At 42.7% G+C, this 21,818-nt stretch overlaps 1 protein-coding gene across 9 annotated transcripts in view; it reads right to left on the bottom strand.

Annotated features, from left to right (window-relative positions):
• Positions 1-230: 230 nt before the first annotated feature.
• The window catches only part of LOC134206545 (uncharacterized), a 37,816-nt gene continuing 16,228 nt past the window's right edge, over positions 231-21,818 (bottom strand). For 2 of the 9 annotated variants that reach the window (XM_062682278.1, XM_062682272.1), the window contains exons 2-3: positions 18,565-19,063; positions 231-2,387 (exon numbers count right to left, since the gene is read on the bottom strand). In XM_062682278.1, the coding sequence (XP_062538262.1) occupies positions 295-2,387; positions 18,565-18,853 (2,382 nt within the window). In that variant the 5' untranslated portion in view covers positions 18,854-19,063 and the 3' untranslated portion in view covers positions 231-294. Of the gene's footprint in view, positions 2,388-18,564; positions 19,273-21,818 lie in introns of all 9 variants that reach the window. The other 7 variants (XM_062682271.1, XM_062682274.1, XM_062682273.1 and 4 more) reach the window with 4 other exon arrangements.

The raw sequence follows: 21,818 nt of genomic DNA, 5'->3' as shown, positions 1-21,818 counted from the left end.
GGCCCTGTAAACAGGGCATGTGCGAGAATGCTAAACTCAACTCTGCACAGATGGCGTTGCATTGGGTGTAGCAACCTTTGTGAGCAGACAAAGGGTTTTGCAAGCGTGGGGCGAATACGGATGGATGTGGTTGTGAATGGATCATTAAGGCGTGACATTGTTAATTAAAGTTCTCTGTTCACATGCGTGGAGATACGTTCGGAATGCTTAGCTCAGGTAAACGCAGTATACTATTTTAATCATATTATTTATACGTAAAATTGCCCTTACCCTAATCGCTTCGACTTCGATACCCTACGACAAAACCTGCGACGCGCGGATCAGCTCCGACTGCCGCGTCTGCCGCAGGAACTCGGACGGCCTTAGATTGTGCGAGTACTCCACCCCGGGCACGATCTCCTCTTCCTGCTTGGATGGTTTCGGTATCAGCACCGGGTGGATACTTTCCCGGGATTGCTGCCGGTCCGGTTTGATCCGCGGCAGGGACTTGGTGAGGTAATCCGCTGGCGGTAGTGGTGGTGGGGCAGGGGCGGCTTCACTTTTCTGCGTGACAAGCCGAGGTCGGGCGACGTAGCCGGGTTCGGATTTTACCGTGGCCGAGGGGTTGGCCGATCGACGGATCAGACTCGGTACCGGGGATTGACTGTCGGATGGCGTGCTGGAAGGTTGCCGGAGTGGGAGCGGTTTCGGTTGCGGTGTAGGGGCTTGCTGGCTGCGGGCCTGGCTGTACTCTTCGTAATACTGGTGACGGGACAGGAGTGGCGGGTTATATCGGGATTGCTGGTTGTCGCTGATTCGTTCTTGTGGATAGTCGTCTGGTTCGGGCATGTAGCGAGATTGCCGGTAGTCGGAATGTCTTTCGGGACGATAACTGTATTGCTGGGACTCTGACTCGCGTGGTTGGTATTGATAATGTTGCTGTCTCGAATGTAAGTAATTGCGTTCGTGTTGACGCTGGAGCTGCTCTTGTAGATATGGGTCTTCTTGTTCAATCACAGGGGATTGAGCGCGATTAACCATCATGGTTTGCCGGTTGTATCTGGGTTCAGAGAAATCGTTATATGGACTCTGCCTGTCAGTATTGTCATTACTTTGCTCATTGTACCGTGTGGCCAAATGACCATTTCTTGTGCTCAACTGATTTTCATCGTGATCCGGCTGTTCTGAGGTCACACTCTCGGCAAACGTTCGGGTCGTTCCTGTATGTTGAGTTATTGGAACCATCATTCTTCTGAATGCGAAGTATGATGTCATTCTACTCATGTCAGACTTGATTTCGGCCAGTGATAGTTTGTAGGTATTGGGCATGTGCCAAAGAACGATAACTTGCAGAAGCACGCTGAGTACGATCATTGAAATAAAATGTGCCGCAATGACTTCTTTATGGTCATCGGCTATGATGGAAGCCGAGTCAAGCCCAAATAGCCTTTCATCAGTGACCGCAAAGTACTGCAACAATGCGATTCCAATCAACTCCAAAATGGATCCGATAGCCAGAAAAGACTCGTTGAAGTTCAAAGAGGACACTTCCAAAATATTGATCGCTGGTATGACCAGCGATGCTCCAATAAATATGTAAAACACCAAAAGCGATGCACCTACGTGTGTTGTCCCGGAATCCGTTGAATAGAAAGCTATTGCCAAAATTAGTCCAACTGTATGGAGGACGGATGCACCAACAAACACTATCTTGGGACTCAATACTATCATCGCAAGAATACCCAACAAAGATCCCGCTGTCATAAACCAAAAGGTAGAATAGCCATAACTGACATCAAACATAACTGTATTATAAGCTATCGTGTACGACACGAATATCCAATAGAAAGCTATGAACCCCTGTAACTTAGTGAAGATCATGTAAAACATCCACAGATTGTGGAAATTCTTTCCAGTCGCGGCTCCGCCCATAATGATCTGCTCCGTCGAAGAGTTCCACTGCTTCGAACCTGTTCCATTCGCCTGCACCGGTTGAGTCGTGAAATTATTATACAGATTCCGTCCCTCGTTTCGTCCCATCAGCTTCCCACTTTCGTGGGCAATATCCGTGTCGAAGTCCAACGGTTTCTTGTAGTCGACGATGCCCTCCCGCTGTAACATCTCAATGATCGCTACCAACATGACCGTGAAAATGGCCACCGTCATCAAGCAAATCGAAAAGTTTGTGTGTATCGTTTCGTTCACCGTGGTTAAGCTGGGAAACCACACGGAACTATCGTTCAGGAAGATTGTCGAGGTGGCACCGATTCCCGCCAGGAACCAGAAGTAGCACGAGCCCATGTAGAGCGCACGCCAGCGTCCAGGGGCACGGATGTGGCAAAAACTGAGGCCCGGAATCAGCGTCAAACCGAGGCCACACGCCCCGAGGTAGATGGCGGGGATGGCGTCTGAAAATGATAGAACAAAATTATACAAATTTAGCACATCGTATAAATTTTCTGAAATTGTATTTTTTTTAATTGAAAGGTAAAAAAAATTATAAAAAATTAAAATATTCCCGAGCCGTTTTTTTTTTTTTATTATTTATAAGGAGTATTCAACTATTCGTTTTACCAGAATAAGCATAGATACCTACGTAATCAATATTGAGATGAAATACAGTCGGCTCTTAACATCACGATATTGAAGTAACAATCGAGATCAAGAGAGATCAAGGAATGGAAGGAAAATTGAAATATTCGAATCGAAAAAAGCTCGTTGCTAAAAAGAAGGTCAGAAAAACAAATGTCATATATTGTTTATGATGTGTTTGTTATTGGTCAAAGATGGCCTAGAAGCATAAAAATTTGAATATATCGACATAGAGAAACAGAAATTGAACAAAATATTACCAGAATACAGATTGAAGGCACCGAGAAAGCCATCGACATAAGGAGAGATATCGAGTTATAGAACATAGAGATGTAGAGAGTCGACCTTCAGCTCCTCATGGCTGGGTGTTGTGTGACGGAGCCAGGCTTACGCTCCTCGCGCATTTTTTACTGCAAAGTACTTTTTAGCATTATCTGCCATCTTAGACCCGCGTACCAGAGTGTAAAATAATCGAAAATTTTTGGTGACGTCTACCTCTCTTCACTTGTCAGTTCACTTCCAGACACATTCATAGTCGGCTCTGGACTGTCAATATTCGATTGAATATTAGTCATTGAATATTTATGTACGTTCTACAAATTGATAAATTATCTAAAATCTGAACAAGTTTTAAATGAGAAAAGTAGTTTATCACATAGAACTGAATCCGATTTTCGTCCACGAGGCACTTTCGACGGTAAACATCAATATAAACAATGCTAATTATGTTTTTTCTGCACATAGTAAGCACATTCAGTGACAGCCGAATGAATGAGTTGGTGGAGTATTCGTCTGACTATGTCATTCTATGTTTTGAATAATCATGCGATGTTTGTCAAAATTCGGACTGAAATTGCTTCATGAATATGAATATTTTATGCTCTGCCGCGTACTCCAGCTAGAGAAATTCTCTCTTGCTCCTCTTGCTCTCTGGGATACAGAGCTTCCACTTATGGAGATAGTACAGCACTTCGGATTTGTTTGAGACTAGTTTGAGCAATTATTAGTTCTGGGTTTTGATGTCCAACTGTTCAGAAGGTGAATTTTCCACCTGTTTGGATATATTGAAGTACCATGCGTCTCCATTAGACAGAACTTCTACAACCTCCTGTCTGAGAACGGGGCAGAACGTCTAGAATTCCATTATTCTTTCCACGCCTGCAACGTATCTCTAAAGGCTCCCCTAGACATGAGCGATTTCATCGCCGCGACTGTGACAGCTAGTCGCCGTGATTCTATAATTGGGTCGACAGAATCGCCGTCGCCATGCGATAGAATCGCGTCGCGTGTGTTTTGGGGAGCGTTAAATCGTAACCCTGTACTTGGATGGTCCATCTTCTCATTCTACTCAATCTAGAGGGCGTGAGTCAGTGCAGACGCATCCGTAATTCAATATTCGGTCGAAATTTCTCAATGGCAGTTGCTGAAGCTGCTTATGCTTTTTGAGCTGACAAAAGCTTTTGTGGAAAAAAGCAATAGGGGAAGGGGGGGCAATATGCCCTAGCTAAGCAAACACTGCTCTATTGTCTTATTTGTAACGCTATTCATGGGTATTTTTACATTATGCATCAGTTAAACAAGATAGCTAGTTGATGTCATTCAAAAATTGTCAAAAATCTCAATCATATTGATAATATTCACATTTCAAAAAAGTGGTGATATTTTGTTGCCGGAAAACTCATGAGGCAAAACGCCTTTCAGCTGGCAGCTCCTAGGGAACAAAGTACCACGCGTCGGCGAATCAGCATTCTAGTATGGATAGTCCGTGGAGACGCAAGTACTTTGTAGGTTATTACCACTAGGGCGTTTTGCCTCGCCAAAATGTTAGATGTTTCTTCAAAATGTGGAAATTTTCGGTTTTTCCGACCTTCCCATGCACTATTTTGAAACTTTCTTCGCCTATCCTACATAATTTTAGATCTAGTTTTGTTACGGACATATTAATGACGGTAAATATGAGGGAAACCACAAAAGGCGTTTTGCATCGGGGGGGCGTTTTGGGGCCTCTTCCCCTAATGTTATCATCTTCTCCATGCGCCGATGCACTTTGAACCGGTGGCGGCGTGAACGCATTTTTCAAGCGGCGCGATTGCTCTCGGCGCCGGCGGCGGCGCCTCGGACCGGCGCGATTGAAAATTATCATTTCGTCGAACAATAACTTTTTTGAATATTATTTGTATGCCTCATGCATTAATGGCAATACGCATAATTTATATTGTTCGCTGTTAAGAATACAATAAAAAAAATCACCTATGTTTCCTTTAAAAATTTCTTCAGGAATTTCTTTAGTATTCCATCCCATGATTTCTCCAGGATTTTTTCTTAAAATTTCTTCGTGAATTTCTTTAACAGCTCATCCGGGAGGGTTTGTAATTCCTAGTGAAAACACTATCAAAAATCTTGAATTACGCCTTCCTTAACCTGGTGACCACACAGCAAGGCCATGCAGAAGGTGACTGGATCCATATCTCGATAAGGTATAAGTTTATTTTGGTACTTCCCTATTCCTATGAGCATCATCGAGTTAGTGACACAGGAATGAAAAAATACAATGATATGGAAATGCTAATTCCAAACTTGGACGTACATGTTCATGATAGAATTAGAGGCGAAAGTATAGAATTGATAGTTCCGTTAGGATACGGCAGGCATGAAGAATGTTTTTATAGAAGTCGATTTGAAAGCGAGCGAAGGGCAATATTTGTGATGGCACATATCACACGACCTTCCTTCTGCCAAGCTCCCGTAGGAAGGGGGAGGGAAGAATATCAGTGTGGAAGACGAGACGCAATGAGAAAACAAAACTGTGCAATAAAAATCCTATTCGACTAAGTTTCTAGTGCGGATACTTTGAGAAGGATTAAGTTTTGCATATAAATAATTAGGAGATGACGAATGAATAATTCTAAACAAAGTGAGGCATGATCTCATTTTAAAAAAGTCATTGAAAGGGCAGCCAAGTAACTTGAATTGCAAATGGGAAACATGAGAGTATCTTGATAAGTTATAAATGTATCGTACGCAGCAATTTAAAGCAATTCTTAATCTATTGATAGCTAGAACTGATGCATTTAAAAGAAAAACGTCTCCATACAAAAAGTGTGGAAGTAACAGGGATTTAAACAGTTGTAATTTAACAACACTGGGTAGCATATATGTCGAAAGCCTCAAGAGCCTTAATCCTCTATAAATTTTGCTACACTGACTATTGATATGGCAGTCCCATTCAAGGTTATTTTGAACAACATAACCAAGGTTGGTCACTTTCTTTATGTACTCTAGTTGAACGTTGTCTAAATAAATATTTGGTAAGGCGTAATGCTGACCATTTCTTGAGATAAACATAACTTTAGTTTTAGAGGGATTAATCGATAAAAGATTTTTGAAAGCCCAATTAGAAATGTTCAACAAATCGGCATTAATCTTTTGGGACATCAATGATATAGGCATTCCCTCAATAGCAAAATATAATTGCACGTCGTCGGCAAACATATGAATTTTACAATGTTTCAAAACACCAGGTAAATCGTTAATGAAGCAAGAAAATAGCAGTGGCCCAAGTATAGACCCTTGAGGTACCCCTGATGAGATAGAAGTTGCCTTGGAGTATGAACCATCCGAAAATACTAACTGTGTTCGCTTCGAGAGATATGATTGCATTAAGTTTGCAGCTGATCTTGAGAATGAAAATTCCGTGGACAACTTATTTAAAAGTTTTGTGTGAGAAACCTTGTCGAATGCTTTTGCAAAATCGATTAATAAAAGGAAAGCTACACCTTTTCTATCAATTACGGAGTGAATGTCATGATGCACTTTAAGGAAAGCAGTGGCTGTACTATGACCGTGACGGAAACCCGACTGAAAACTGTGCAGAAGGTCAAAATTATCGATATGGTCACGTATTTGATCTTTAAGAATACGTTCAAAAACCTTGATAGCGCACATAAAATACTGATGGGTCGAAGATTTTCTAAAACAGATATTCCAGGTTTCTTTTTAATTGGGATTATCTTAGAACACTTCCATGAATCAGGAAATTTGGAGGTGCGTATGATCAAGTTGAAAATGTAACATATAATCGGGCAAACATAAGGAATTAATAACTTAATAAAACGAAGTGGTATGTTATCTAGTCCTACTGCATTAGATTTAATCGAATTGATGGCAATAATTACATCATTTTCTGAAATTTCTGTAAACCTGAAACCATTTTCATTTGAAGGTGCGATTCGAAACAGCTCTGTATCATTAGTAAAATTGGAACAAAAGTATTCATTGATTTCGTCATTACTGTAGTCATATTTTTCATTACGATTAACAGATGTATTAACATTTAAATTTTTTATTCTTTTCCATAGATCTTTATTTGAGTTAGAAGATGTTAGATTACCAGCCACATGGCTTCTTTTTGCGATGTTAATCAATGTGGTAACTCTGTTACGAAAACGTTTAAACTGACTACGATTTGAAGCAGACCTATTTGTTTTCCAAAGCTGATAAGCGATGTCACGCTCTATTATTGCATGTGCAATTTCTTGGCTGAACCAAGGGTTTTTCTTTGGCATCCGTGTACGAATCGGAACGAACTTATTGAACAAATCTAGTAATCTAGTAATTTCCGTTTCCAAAAATTTCAGATGCAGAAAGCACTTTACATTGCAAGAAACTTTTATAATAAATGCATACACCACCTCCACGACTGTACACGCGATCATTTCTCACAATGCTGTATCCTTGCATTTCTATTAGTGAATCAGGTATATTCTTTGTAAGCCAAGTTTCACTCAAGCAAATTAAATCGACTTTACTGTTTTTTAAGCACATTTTAAACTCATCAAATTTACTCATTTGGCGAGCGCATAGGCTTTGAATATTAATGTGGCAGACATTTAGATATGAGGAGTCCAATGCACAATTCATCACAATCCGAGGAATACAAACGTTTGCAGGAGCATCATCTGGATCATCAACGGACATCGAAAAATAGAAAAGGAAGCGATAAACAGCAGCAATGCATCATGGCACCCAACCCAGAGGAATCAACAAATAAATAGATTAATGAGAGAGCACTACTTTTACAATTTTTCAATAATTCATTCATCATTAATTCATTACTTAATATATAGTGAATCCACTTATGAGTGTTTTAGTAGCAGTACATGGGCAGCAACGCAACAGTCAACAACAACAGCAACAGCAGCAACATAGGTAGTCCCTCACCCTTATCCCAATAAAACTTTCAGGACGGAAGATAAGATGGAAATCTGAGGAATGGAATCATGGGAAAATTAGGAAGGAAAGTAGAATAGCTTAATGGATAGGTTTTGTTTAATTTAAAACTTTTAGGAGTGGAAGGATACACGGAATAATAGGATACGGTTCACTGGAAGAATGGGAAGGATAACATTAATTTAAGAGGAAAGGGTAAACGTCTCCAACTCGTCTAGCGATCGCACCATCACAGCTTCATCATCCGGCGTAGGTTTGATGAAAACACACCCATCCTTTGTAAATACTGCATGCAGCTTCCCTGATCGCCTCAAACTGATTGCTTTGCCTTTAATTCGACGAGCCTCGTCCGTCATATTCTCGTTGATGTAGATGCGCTTATCAACATTGAATCCGATATGAATCAGCGAAAGGTTGCGTACAGAAAGATACCGACGATCAACACAAAACAAAAAGGTCGCGTCGAGTACACTGATTCAAAAGTGTAATAATTTGAAAAACAAATAGTCCGAACTCACAACAAACAACTTTGTCGGCGTGTCGCCCACTGCGCAGGACGAGGCACGAGGCAGTTGTGGACCAAAGAAGGAACGATAGTCAACGGTGGAATTCCAGATCCAACATATCGCCGGGACTATCGACGATCCTCAAGCGACTGGTCCTCACGGTCCTCGAGCCTCTGGAACCGAACGCACGAGCAGTCACGGCCAAGGAAGCGCTCCAAGTATCTAACACCCGAGAAGATTTTAAAAGGATCCATTCTGGCACCAGACCCCTTGGCGGACACTGCGAATTTGTCAGACAAAAGAGCCTTCTCAGGAAGGCTCTTCTTTTACTACCTCTTTTGCAGCACAACCGCTCCATGCGGGATCCCGGATCGTGTGGTTTGTTGAAAGATTAGAGGTGCGAAGCGAGCCGTGCAAAGGACGACGACGATTGTGCTGAGGGACAACCGAGAGTCAGGTCCGAAGAATCTGAGGCGGTGCGCTAGGATCGCAGTCGATTAGTTCCCAGCAGTCACGGCGAGGCCAAACGGACTTTTCTTTCGGCAAAAAGGACGCTTCAGCATAAAAGGCACCCGCGGCTTACCGAGCCCTTTGATACAGACAGGGGTTCCCAAGTCACCCTCGGCGGACAGCAGGTCTGGCTGATGACAGGTATGCGGATGGACAGAGGAAACGACAGATGCAGCGGACGTGAGTGTTATGTTTAAGACGTAAAGAAGATGGAAAGAAAGAAGCATGCACAGTAAGGTGGCTCAAAAAACACTTTTTCAAATTTTTTGATGGGCCGCCCTCTTATTCAGTTCTATTTGATGCCCTTATGCTCTGGACAAAATTTCAGCCAAATCGGTCAACGTTTGGGCAGTGCTAAACTCGTTGGAAGTTTATATGAAAAAATGTATGCAGAAACATCCAAAAACAGTGATTTGCAGTTGGACGGCACAATTTACGATCAAAAACCATGATACTCATTCAGTTCTTGTAAAATAAAATACATAATGTTATGCTGAAAACCGCGAGAAGATTAGAGTTTATTACGCAAAGATATTAGAATTTTACTGGAGTGTTGTAGGGGTGAATTTGTTTCTTTTCAAAGGTAAAAGAAACGAAATTTGCTCAAACCCCACTGCAGAGAAATGCTAACAACTTAGCCGGGCAAACTCGAATCTTCTCGCGGTTTTCTGCGTAACATTCTGTATTAAATTCTCTAAGATCTGAATGAGTATCATAGTTCTTCATCGTAAGTTGTGTAGTCCAGCTGCAATTTACTGTTTTTGGATGTTTCTGCATACATTTTTCCATATAAACTTCCAACGAGTTTAGCGCTGGCCAAACGTTGACCGATTTGGCTGAAATTTTGTCCAGAGCATCAGGCCATCAAATAGAAGCGAATAAGAGGGCGGCCCATCACAAAAATTGAACAAAGTTTTTCTCATACTAATTTGAGCCACCCTAATGCACAGTGAGCAGGAAAGTAGGGACGCAGAAAGAAGCATGAAGGGTATGAAGCACAATAATAAAATGTTTGCACACTAAGTCTTGTTTTGAGGCGTTTGTAGTTGACTAGCCCGGCCGACTAATCCCCTTTGATCACGGAGAGGTCGTTTCACAACACTGGCGCCCAACAAAACGAACCATTTAGTTTGTGGTTTGTAGATTTTTGAGTTTTTGGAAATTTGTGTTGAGTTTGTGGCACAATTTCTGTTTAGTAACACGTTAAGAACCTACCACTTATTTTATTAGTTGGCTAATTTTAGACCTTAAGGATCATGGATCCAGCAAGCCTGACAGAGGAGGAAATAGGTTACGAATTGGCGTTGCGCCACGTAACTAATCTTGGTTCACTTCCTCGCAGGGCGAGAGCCGTCCGTTTGCGTGCTCTCATGCAGGAAGATGAAATTAAAAACACAATTTATGACACTTCTTCTCACGTTATGGAAGCTGTCGACAATATCAGTCAATGTCAATCGGAAGTAAGCAAAATAATTTCGGAGCTCGACGGAGCCTTCAAGCGCGGTGATCTTCCAGCAGTGCGTGTAATACGATCGCGTTTAATTCATTATCGCGATCGGTTAGCCATCGTAGATCCTCCGGCTAATCACAGTGAAACACATGCAACTTTGTCGCTACTGGTGCAGTTTTCGTTAGAGGACATAGACGACGCATTGGGAAGAACGAAGAAACAGGTGAGAACAAAAGTGAACAGTGATAGTGCGAAAAACACTGGTGCTGTTCCCAAAGGAACGATGCAGACTTCCACATCACCCGGAGCAAACTTTCGAGGATTCGACGAGAACGGAGATCCAAGGGAGCAGTCGAATGAAGAAAATCAAGATTTCGTCATCCAAACCGAGGAAGTTAGACAACAATCCAGATCGACGCCAACAATGACCGATCCGTTAGCAGCACTTCCAACGCAAAATAGTTCAAATCTCCAGGGCAGTGAACACGGAGCAGAATACCTAGAAGTTCAACGAGTCAATCGAGGAAGAGGTTACAGGAATGCGAGTCAACGTCCAACAGTGCAGAGTAGCAGGTATAGCCTACAGAAAGAATCCAGCATGCATGAACCAACATTCAGTAGCTTCGCTCCACCTCCGTATGAGTCGAGAACAGAAGCAGTCGAGCCAGACGTTAGGGAGGATTTACACTTCCAGGAGTACAATCAGCTGCACAATGAGTTGCTGCGCAACCTGAATCAGCGATGGCAAAACCGCGCTCCGTATCGAAACCAAGGTTGGCAAGATAATGTTCCGAGACCGCTCTTCGAGGAAAGGAGGACGCTGAAAGCCATTCACAACTGGCCGTTCCGCTACAAGGGTGAAAAGGATGGCTCATCGTTGAACACATTCCTGCAACGGGTAGAAACATTTGCCGCATCAGAAGAGATCGCAGATGATTTGCTGCTGAAAAGCGTCAAACATTTGCTGTTGGACGATGCTCTCAACTGGTACAGCAACATGTATGCTACAGGTGTATTCGGTTCCTGGGAGGATTTCAAACGCCTAATTAGACACGAGTTCCTACCAGCAAGCTACGCTTATATTTTGAGGGCAGAGGCATACCACCGCATGCAAGGCGAGGAAGAGCCGTTCAACAAATTCTACCAGGACATCTCGACCCTATTCCAATATGTTGATCCACCGATGAGCGATCTGGAGAAGCTGTTTATAATCAAGAAGAACATGAATTCAACGTATGCGCCCATCGCCGCTTCGCAGAACTCAATGCGATTGCTGGTGAAAGCATGCAAGGAACTGGATGAACTCCGGAAGCTGCAGCAATATCAGCGGCGGATCTCGCTGCCTTACGGTGCTTTGATAGAACCAGCTTTAGCCACTCCAAATCCATCACAGCGTCAAGCAAAACCACAGCATCCATTGCAACGTTTTGGAAGAGTTCATGCATTGGAAGCAGACAGCGCACAGAGCTACACAAGCGGTGAAGTACATGTGGAAAGCGACTGTCCAGTGCAAGAAGAGGAGAGAATAGACCAGCGTATGGAGGCGATACTACAGCAAGTGAACGCTCACAAACTACGATTTGACCGGCGTGAAGCAGTAGGTAGACAAGCAGGCTGTGCTGTTCTGCTACCGCTGTGGACAGAAGGGATTCTCGCTACGAAGTTGTCCGACATGCCGTCAACGTTCGGGAAACGCGATAGCGGGGAACCAATAACCGAGGGAGCAGAGTCCTCGCATCAAGTCAACGATCCCTCAACAATACCAGACACACTCGAGATCAGTTCACCCCGACCATGACAACCCCGACAATGACAATCGCCCTCACGCAGTAGTAGAAGTTCTCGGCAGGCAGGTTACAGGGTTACTCGATAGTGGCGCCAACTGCTCCATCCTAGGAGGCGATCACACGAGGTTAGCACAGGAGTTAGGACTACAGAAAACAGCACTTGAAGGAGGAATACGAACAGCCGACGGCACTGAGCACAGGATACAGTCCTACACTCGGCTAGCGGTAGCATACAACAACAAGAACGAAGTCGTCACCATGTTGCTACTCCCAACTTTGCCGACGTGCGTGATTTTCGGAATGAACTTCCGGAACACTTTCGGCATCAAGCCTATTTGTTGTACCATGACTCTGCAAGACAAGAAGGAAGAGAAGTCAAAACAGGAAGCGACAAAGGAGTTACGCACGGAAAAGCACACTCGACTCCAAGAAGCAATAAGTAAATTCCCGAAAGCAGAACCCGGAAAGCTGGGCAGAACGGATCGCTATACCCACCGCATCGACATAGGAGGACATAGGAGACGCAAAACCGCGGAAACAACGCTACTACCCGATGTCGAAGTACGTGCTGGATGAAGTGAACAAGGAGATCGACCGTATGCTGGAACTCGACGTGATTGAAGAGGCACTATTCTCGTCGTGGAATAATCCGTTAGTAGCCGTGAAAAAGAAAACGGGTCAATATCGAGTATGCCTAGACGCGCGTCACCTCAACTCGGTGATGGTAAACGAAGGGTATCCAATACCTCAGATATCTGCGATCATGAATAATCTCAGTGGTTGCACATACATCTCAGCGATCGACCTGAAAGATGCCTTCTGGCAGCTACCGCTGGAAGCCAGTTCTCGTCCAGTCACAGCGTTTACGGTGCCACAGAGAGGTCACTTCCAGTTTAAAGTCGTGCCGTTTGGTCTGTGCACGGCGAGCCAGGCTCTGGCGCGTCTCATGACCCACTTGTTCGCCGACTTAGAGCCCCATGTGTTTCATTACCTCGATGACATCATCATCTGTTCCCGTACTTTCGATGAACACATCAAGATGCTGGAGAAGGTCGCCCAACGGTTGAAGGATGCGGGACTGACTATCTCCGCTGAAAAATCGAAGTTTTGTTTGGAGGAGATGAAGTACCTGGGGTACGTGCTTAATCAGAGTGGATGGAACGTCGACCAGGAGTGCATAGTTCGGTTTCCAGTTCCACAGTGCAGGAAGGAGGTGCAACGGTTTCTGGGCATGTCGAACTGGTATCGCAGGTTCATAGCGAACTTCTCGAGAATCGCAGTTCCTCTCTCGGAGCTAACAAAGACAAAAGCGAAGTTTCGCTGGACAAGCGAAGCGGACGAAGCATATCTGAAGCTCAAATCAGCTCTCGTATCGGCACCAGTTTTAGCAATGCCCGATCACTGCAAGCCATTCGCCATCGCCTGTGACGCTAGCGACGTAGCGATAGGTGCTGTTTTGACCCAGGAAACTGACGGAGAAGAACATCCTATAGCATATTTCTCGCAAAAGCTATCATCCTCCGAGAGAAAATACTCAGTAACCGAGCGGGAGTGTCTCGCCGTTATCAGAGCGATTGAGAAGTTCAGAGCGTATGTGGAAGGAACAAGGTTTACGGTGCACTGCGATCACTCGGCGTTAAGCTACCTCAAGTCCATGAAGAACCCGACGGCGCTTATGAGTCGCTGGATACTAAGACTCAACGCATTCGACTTCAACATAAGATATCGGAAGGGAGTAATCAACACAGTTCCAGACGCGCTGTCGAGGATCGTGAATACACTGGTGTTTTCGGTGAATGGTTCGTTTGATCAGTGGTATCAGCAGTTGGTACAACGAGTGCAACAGGATTTCCGGATTTCCGCGTGGTGAACCAAGAACTCTACAAGAACTGCAGTTGCAAGAACCAAGAAGGAGCAGTAGAACACAAGTGGAAGAAAGTCGTGCCACTCAATCAGCGAGCAGAAGTAATAGTGAAGTTTTAACTATTTTAAGTTGATTCAAAATAATAGTGAAACACGGCGGAACACAACAAAACATTTTGAATTCGGTAGCTTAAAACCAAATCTTTCAGATGGTGGCTGTTTGGCTTGCCGCCTCTTGCCGCTTCTCATGGTGTGTTGATGTGAAAATAAAAATTTAAATATCCACTAATAATGACTAATATTCACGACAGGGATGCCAGATATACAGACATGTCTGTATTTATACAGACTTTTGATCTTGTATACAGACATCATGCAGATTACAGACATTATACAGACTTTTGATTGATGTTACAGACTTTTACAGACATTTGTTATCTTTGGAGGAAAACCAAAGCAGAAAAAATCATGAAAACCTGAGAATCTCCGATGATGATTCCAGTATAAATTAAAACCTAATGTTGCTTCTGAAAACATTACGTACACTCAGGAAAATCGACAAATACTTTATGGCAAAAATCATGTGTCGGCACATACTTAATTGCAAATAAATTCACACATGGATACTATGACCCACATGGATAGTATGTGTGAAGACTCATGCAATGCATATGGGCGCATGGAATATATGTGTCGTAACTATGGAATCCATTTCGCTACCCCCATTGCAAAAATCCATATGTGAACTCATGAATATAATGGGGAGTTTTTTGGGAGTGTAGGAAATCCTGAGAGAACAACACCAAAGAAAACCGACTCAATTTTCTGGAGGACTCCGGAATTTTTCGTTCGGAATTCTTGAAGTAAGCCTGGAATATGCCTAAATGTATATTCTTTGGAATTATTATACAAACTTCATGATTTTATAAGTAATTCGAAGGTGAACTTGGACACTTGAATGGAAGAACTTGATTTTACAAGCATTTGCTGACAAATGCTGTGTCCACGCCGATGTAGTCCCTTTAATTTTCCGGAGGTAAACGGAAGTAGTCCAGTTTTTCCCAGTTTCCTCAAATTATTTTATTTTCATGCAGGTTTTGACATCAGTAAACGGGACGGATGTCGTGAAATGTTGGCCCTGATGTCTGACTTCGGCAAGGAGATCCGCCTTGTTGCTGCCAGGCTTTCCGCAGAGCCCCAGGATCCAATGGAAGGTCGTGTTCGAGAGCATGTTCGCCAAGATGCTTTAGATCCTGTTGTGCTTAGGCTTATCACTCTGGAATGTGGAGATAGCGCTGGCAGAGTCTACAAATACAAGGATGTGTTCCCTGGACGGGTAGATGACGGCGCCGTGGCTGCTTCAGCCGAAAAAAATGCGCTACATATCTGGGAGGCGGTCCGAGATAGTGAAACCGGTCCCAGTGACCTCAATACCGACTCCACCCATCCGTAAACCTGTGTTCATAGTTGTGGAAATATATGTGGCTCAACCACCGACCTTCTAAGAGCCACGGAATTGTCACCTCTGCGGAAATTGCAAACTATTTATATTCGCCGCAGGCCATAGTGTGTATTCTCCAGCAGTGGCTGCGGTGAACGAGCCGGCTAGTGGCAGATGGCCACCAGCGCACGGTGGCAAAAATGCAGAATGCCAGCCTCGGCACATGTAGACTTGGTTGGTGTTGCGAGCAGGGTGGCCACTGAACCGAAAAAAACGGGAAAAGCGGGAAAAAGACGGGAAATTGAAGTCACCGGGAAAAAAAGCGGGAAAAACCGGGAATTCAGGACATGAATCGGGAAAAAAATAATTTTTGGCAACTTACATTCAAAATTCTTCAAAGTTTTTAATGAAGTTGATACCCTTTTGGGAAAGATTTACTCTTTAATATTCATGAGGTATAAAAAATAAGTATCTTTTTCCCAGATCCAATTTGTTACTAGATCATTTTGATTCTAATTTCTAGTAAGCGGCTTTTTGACTGACTTGTGATATTTTGTACGTAAAAGGAAACGGAAATTATTTTAAATCAATTCGTGTGTATATTTGTTGTAGGATATCCTCAGTTATGGGGTTGATAGATATCCTATTGTATATGACCTATACGATTTATGGTCAATTAAATCTGTTAAACAAAAACTTGCTCAAAAATATCAGTACTTTTTTGGCGCTTGGTGTGATTTGGTAGAACCTCGGCCATATGTCATAAATATTATAATATAAGGCATAAAAGCATAGAATCGTGTTAAATCTGTGTTCAAATTAGTTGTTTAAAAATTGTGTAATTTTTTAATAAAGTAACGCCAATTACTATAATGAGGTTATACAGTGATTTACTTACTTCATTGCTAAGTTTAAAACTGTTATTAATTTACGTTATAAGAAAGAACTGTGTCTTTCCTCATACATAATTTTGCGATAATTTAAAAAGTAACTGATGGAACTCATGAAGGTATTCTTTGAAATAGCCTGAATAAGATCAAACCGAGAGCTGAACATTAAAAAGATGTCGGCTATACTATAAGATACTATACGTTTTATTGCTTTCTGTAAACATTATGCTCTAAGAGGAAAGAACCATACTAGACTGGCATGCAATTTCCATTGGCAGAAACTAACGAGAGTTGTGCATGTAAGAAAAAAATACGAATGTTCTGCAACTAATAAAAGAATCAAATAATTGTAATTAGGTGCCAATGAAGAATTACAATACGATATTGATTAAATGCCGGTTAACACTAACTGCATGGCACAATCGCATAACACGTTGTTGGTAATTTAATGTATCTATTTCAAGGGTTCGTTACAAATTATTAATTGCTTCGATATAAAACTGACCTCCAGTTTGGTCAGAAAATAAAATATCTAGTAGTATAAAAACTCTTACCCTGATTTTTTTCAAGTTAAATTAAAACCGGGAAAATTTGACAAAAAATACCGGGAAAAGCGGGAAAAACCGGGAATTCGAAAATCGACTTTCAGTGGCCACCCTGTGCGAGTAACAATTCTGAGGTGGCTCGAACGTATGGATTGAAGGACCTCCTGTTGTTGTTTCGATGAGGATGAGACAAGGTCCGAACCACGTTGTCTCTGGTCCGACAATTTACTTTGAGTTCGCGGATGTGCGAAAGGAACGAGAGTCTCCGATCAATGGAGACTCCGAGAACTTCCAAAATCTTTTTGATGGAGCGGAATGAGGACGTGTCCTCGAATACATTTGCTGGTTGTCAGAGTCTACAAAGTTCCGGACAAAAGCAAGGAGGTTGCTGAAAAATCCCCATTCTTGCCACTGTTAGAAGTCCTAATGAATGCCTTGGAAATGTTCTAGATCCGCGTGCTTACCGTCGTTGTAGGCGTTGAGCAGTACATCTTCCAGATATGCGAAGTATGTGCCCGTGCCGTATTCCGGTCGGAACGCTTGTTTGCGAATGCCGAACCTATTATCAACTTCTAATTTACAGCCGCTGATTTACATTTACAGGATTGCAAACCTTTCCACGGATTTGAAGACATCTCTTGTCAGACAAATAGGCTGGTACATTGTGACATCTCGAGAGAAAATATTGTTTTTGTGGATGGGTACAACGAGGCTTTTCCGCCATTCATCCGGAAAGATTCGATCAGACCAAGCTTATGGAGCCAGAGCCAGATTTTGGCGGATGAAACACCAACCATATCGAAACCTGATGATTTTCCATTGCTCATTGAGAGGGCGAAGGCAGCTCTGAGGCGGAAAACGCAGAATTGAAATTGGCGTTTTGTGAATCCGGGGGGACTTGAAAGATGGAGAGTGGCCGCTAAACCTCAGCTGGATAATCGCTAACGGAAACTCAATGAATTACAATTATTTGTATTTATTATACATTACTAATTATTTCATGGAACGAAAAGTTATTTCGAATTTCAGATTATTGAAGCCTTGATATGCGATGATATCAAAAATGTATGGTTTTGAGTAATTTTCTATTTCCAGTATACCTCTGAAGCCCCATACAGACAAATACAGACATTTTACTGAAATTAACACAGACATTTAAAAATTGTATCTGGCTTCCCTGATTCACGACTGTGTATTGTACACAGCAGTAGAAATTTAAAAAAAAAATACGCGATGAATTTATTTGTTTTTGGGTTGAAATACAAATTTGAATGATTATGCTTTTCTGAAAAATATATCCCATAGACAAAAAAAATAATCCAATTTCTCCAACATTTCATACGTGTAAATAGTATACCGTTTGGTTTTTTGTTTGTTTTGCAAATGACTTCTACACTATGTGGTAGGTTCCCTAACTATTAAAAACAATATTTAGAGCTTCAATAAAACTGTTTGTTTTGAAGAAATATCGATTTTTAAAAGGGTGTGGCATCTCTCCCGGATTTACCCTATTGACGATAAACAGGTATTTGGATAATCGTTATCAAACGCAACTGATAATCTTCATTTATTGTCCTATTTCTACACATTCGAGGTCCAAACAGCCATCTCGATGTTAGTCATCCCACATAAACAAAAACCACATCGCCGTTATTCGTCATAAGAGAAGGTTTGATTGAACATTGTTCATGATAAGATAAGCACTCCGCATTTACTCCCAATGACACCTTGCATTCAAGTGGCCATTATTCATCGCAATCTAAATAACTTACCTTCAATTAGTAAAAACAGCAGTCCCGAAGTCAGGTATAGAACGGATGCGCCCAGCATCACGTATAGGTGCACGAACTGGCACTTCCGGTAGTTGAGTTTAAGGCCGTTGGTAATAGCCACCGAAATCAGCAGCGTGATGATGGCAACGATGAACGGCCAGTACATGGTTTCGCTGTAAATGCTGGTGAAGGCTACATGGCCGGGGACGGGCAACATCAGCAGATAGCCGAACGTGAGCCCGGCCGGAATGTAGCTCAAGCCGGCCGTCAGCAGCGAAAGGTGCTGCATGGTGCCGTCACGCGTCGTATTCACTAACGTAGAAGACTTCCTTTCCAATTAACTTTTCGCTGTATACTGTCGATCAAACGCACTTATCGGAAATCCCGTATCCCCGCGGCTACACCAACACTTTTCTTCGATACTTGAATCGATTTCGGGTTCTTCGTATCTTCATGCGCGACTCATATCATTGTTCTACCACTTGCGCGATAGCACTGACTGGTCAATAAGAAAACCGCTATAAATCAATATCTTCTATACAACAGCGAGGTACCAATCGGGCGCGCTTCTTATCGCGCGAAACGCTTGCCGAGCTGATAAAATCCCTCATCAGCGCAATTGATGGTCTGGCAATGATTTCGCTTGTGGGCCATCAGCTTTAGGATCATTAACGCAATCGTCGTTGACTTCGGCAACGAAAAGGTGAGCTAGGCGGTAAGGAATTTTTCAATTACGAAAGTGTGTGCGACCAGTAACATCAAGTATTTGGAATGAGGTTAATTAGACTATCAGCTTAATGAATGGCGAAATAGGATTTAAGTATGATTTAGATTCGGGCGTTGGCACGCAAAGCGGATGTTTAGTTTGTTATCGACTTGAGTTTAAAAATAAAAAGATGCCCGACTTGGAAGCTTTGTTTTGAATTTTCGTGGAAACCTTGACGTAAGACCAAGCCGACATCATTTCCAAGGAATGTTGACTCGGATAAGTTGATTCAAAAGTATACTCATATATGAGATTGCCAATGTCGTTCCTGTACGCGTGACTAACATCTAAGTTACTTCGACCTGGCAGCCAAAGTACCGGTACTACAAGTGTCAAACCGATGTTGGTGATGAAACCAAACATGTACTACAACATGATACATAAATTATACACGATTGAAGCTTGTTGAAGCATAATTTGGAAAAATAATTTAAATGACTCGATGTTCTATAGGGCACTGCACGGAACCATCTCTTTCTCTTTCGTTCCTCATAAATTTTGACGTTTGCTGGCCTTGTTGTTTTCTAATTCCTTTGCAGCGAGAAAGAGATAAAGCAGTCCGTGCAGTGCCCTATATCTCGATATCTCTCCCCAGCCAGAAAATTGGTCTGGGGGGCAGGGGGTGTTTCTGAACATTTTTTTTCTGCTAAAATTTCGTCTCTAAAAATTTCGTCTCTGAGGGGAGGGGGTTGTGCAGATATCATAGAAAGGGGATCAAGTCTCCCCAAATTGAGTTTAATAACAAATATCGTTCATGTATGCGCACAGCAATTCGAAAATTCCGCGTATTTTGAAGGAAAAATATTTAAAAAATCTGAGGGCACCTTTCTAACTTTATCAAAGCAAGTTCTTGGAGAGGAATCAATTTCCCCAGAATATTTTAAAAGTCGATTATTGACAGCACTCAAAAATTTAACTCGGTTTAACATTTTCTTCTATACAATTGTGGTTCTAGATTTATTTTTTCCATAATGCGCCTTTTCAATTACTAACAACAACAAAACCAAATCAGATTCAGATCACTTTTCATATTACTAATAATTATGTCACCCATACGATCATTTTTTTTTGCAGCATCTCCCTCCGACGCACGCTTTTGATTCTGCTACGGATGACAACTTTCTGCGGTCGTCAAGCGATTAATTTTAACTTTGAATAAAATTCGTCCAGGCTTAACATACCCTTGTATACAATGTTGGTCCTATGAAGAACCGATTTCCAAAAATGCACTAATTTGTTTCGACTGAACCCTTTCTTCTATAAAATTGAGGTTTATTCTCAATAATGCGCCTGCAACACAGAAATGATGCACAAGCGCGAACACGGGTCTTTTTATATCCAGAGATAATGACACGGTGGGCCAAAAAGCCCATAACTTATATTATTTTGATGTCCGTGTTGGGAATGCATGAACGAGATTGGTTGGCTTTGATATTTTCACTGGGTAGGACAAGAATTGAAATTTTCAATAGTTTATCGTAAATAATCAAAACTTTCAATGAAAACGTAAAATTGCTGGAGAGTCGATTGATATATAAATCTCCAAAATCCATTTTGTGACGGTCTCCAGTTTAAGATTCTGATTTGACACCCAGTACCTTCGGGTAAGACGTTGTTCAACGTAAAAAAAAACACACACACACACACACACACACACACACACACACACACACACACACACACACACACACACACACACACACACACACACACACACACACACACACACACACACACACACACACACACCCTCGACGCCGGGGAGTCAGGAGGATTCGAGGATCTGAGTCAGGAAGTTCGGTGCATGGCCGTCGAGGGATCGAGACTACGTCGCAGTGGAGCAGTGGATTAGTCAGCCAGTCGGCGAACTAGCCTAAGCTAGGGGCCGGAATTTTAGAAGAAGTGCATGAGCACAGCCCCCCCCGAAGTAGTCGCAGCATCCCGTGGTCCCGGGGGGATCGAGGCAAGGAGGATAAGGGACCCGGTTTATCCGGGAGGCACATTTTTAGCAGGTCGGGAGGAACCCATCCCTGTTCGCCTTCGAGCATAGTGTGGATGCTCGAGGTGTCTGTCGTGCAGATTTTTGATGGCCTTTAACCCTTGTAAAAAAAAAAAAAAAAAAAAAAAAAAAAACACACACACACACAGCCGCGAAATGGTGAGTTGACATCTGGGAAGGAGCGACCTACACAGCTCTGGTCCTCACAAGTTCCAATCTCACGCTTCCACGGGTCTTCCGCTGACAATCGACCGCCAGCTAAGGGTTTTGCACTTATCTAGTAGTGCAGCCTGGGCACTGTTGTCCTTCTGACATCAGCTAGAGTGAGGGGGTGCGACCAAGGGGACCATCGTCCCTAACCCCTAATCCCAAGACGTTAAGCGACCCGTGCCGAGGGGAAGCATGGCCAGGGGATGAAATAATGAGCTAGGCCTTGTGGGGTACAGTCGGGATTCGCTGGTTGGTATTTTAATACATGGGTCACTTTTT

Source organism: Armigeres subalbatus, chromosome 1, assembly GCF_024139115.2.
Source record: "Armigeres subalbatus isolate Guangzhou_Male chromosome 1, GZ_Asu_2, whole genome shotgun sequence".
Taxonomy (NCBI): Eukaryota; Metazoa; Arthropoda; class Insecta; order Diptera; family Culicidae; genus Armigeres; species Armigeres subalbatus.
The sequence above is the reverse complement of the archived record's forward strand: the minus strand, read 5'-3'. Positions and strand labels throughout refer to the sequence as shown.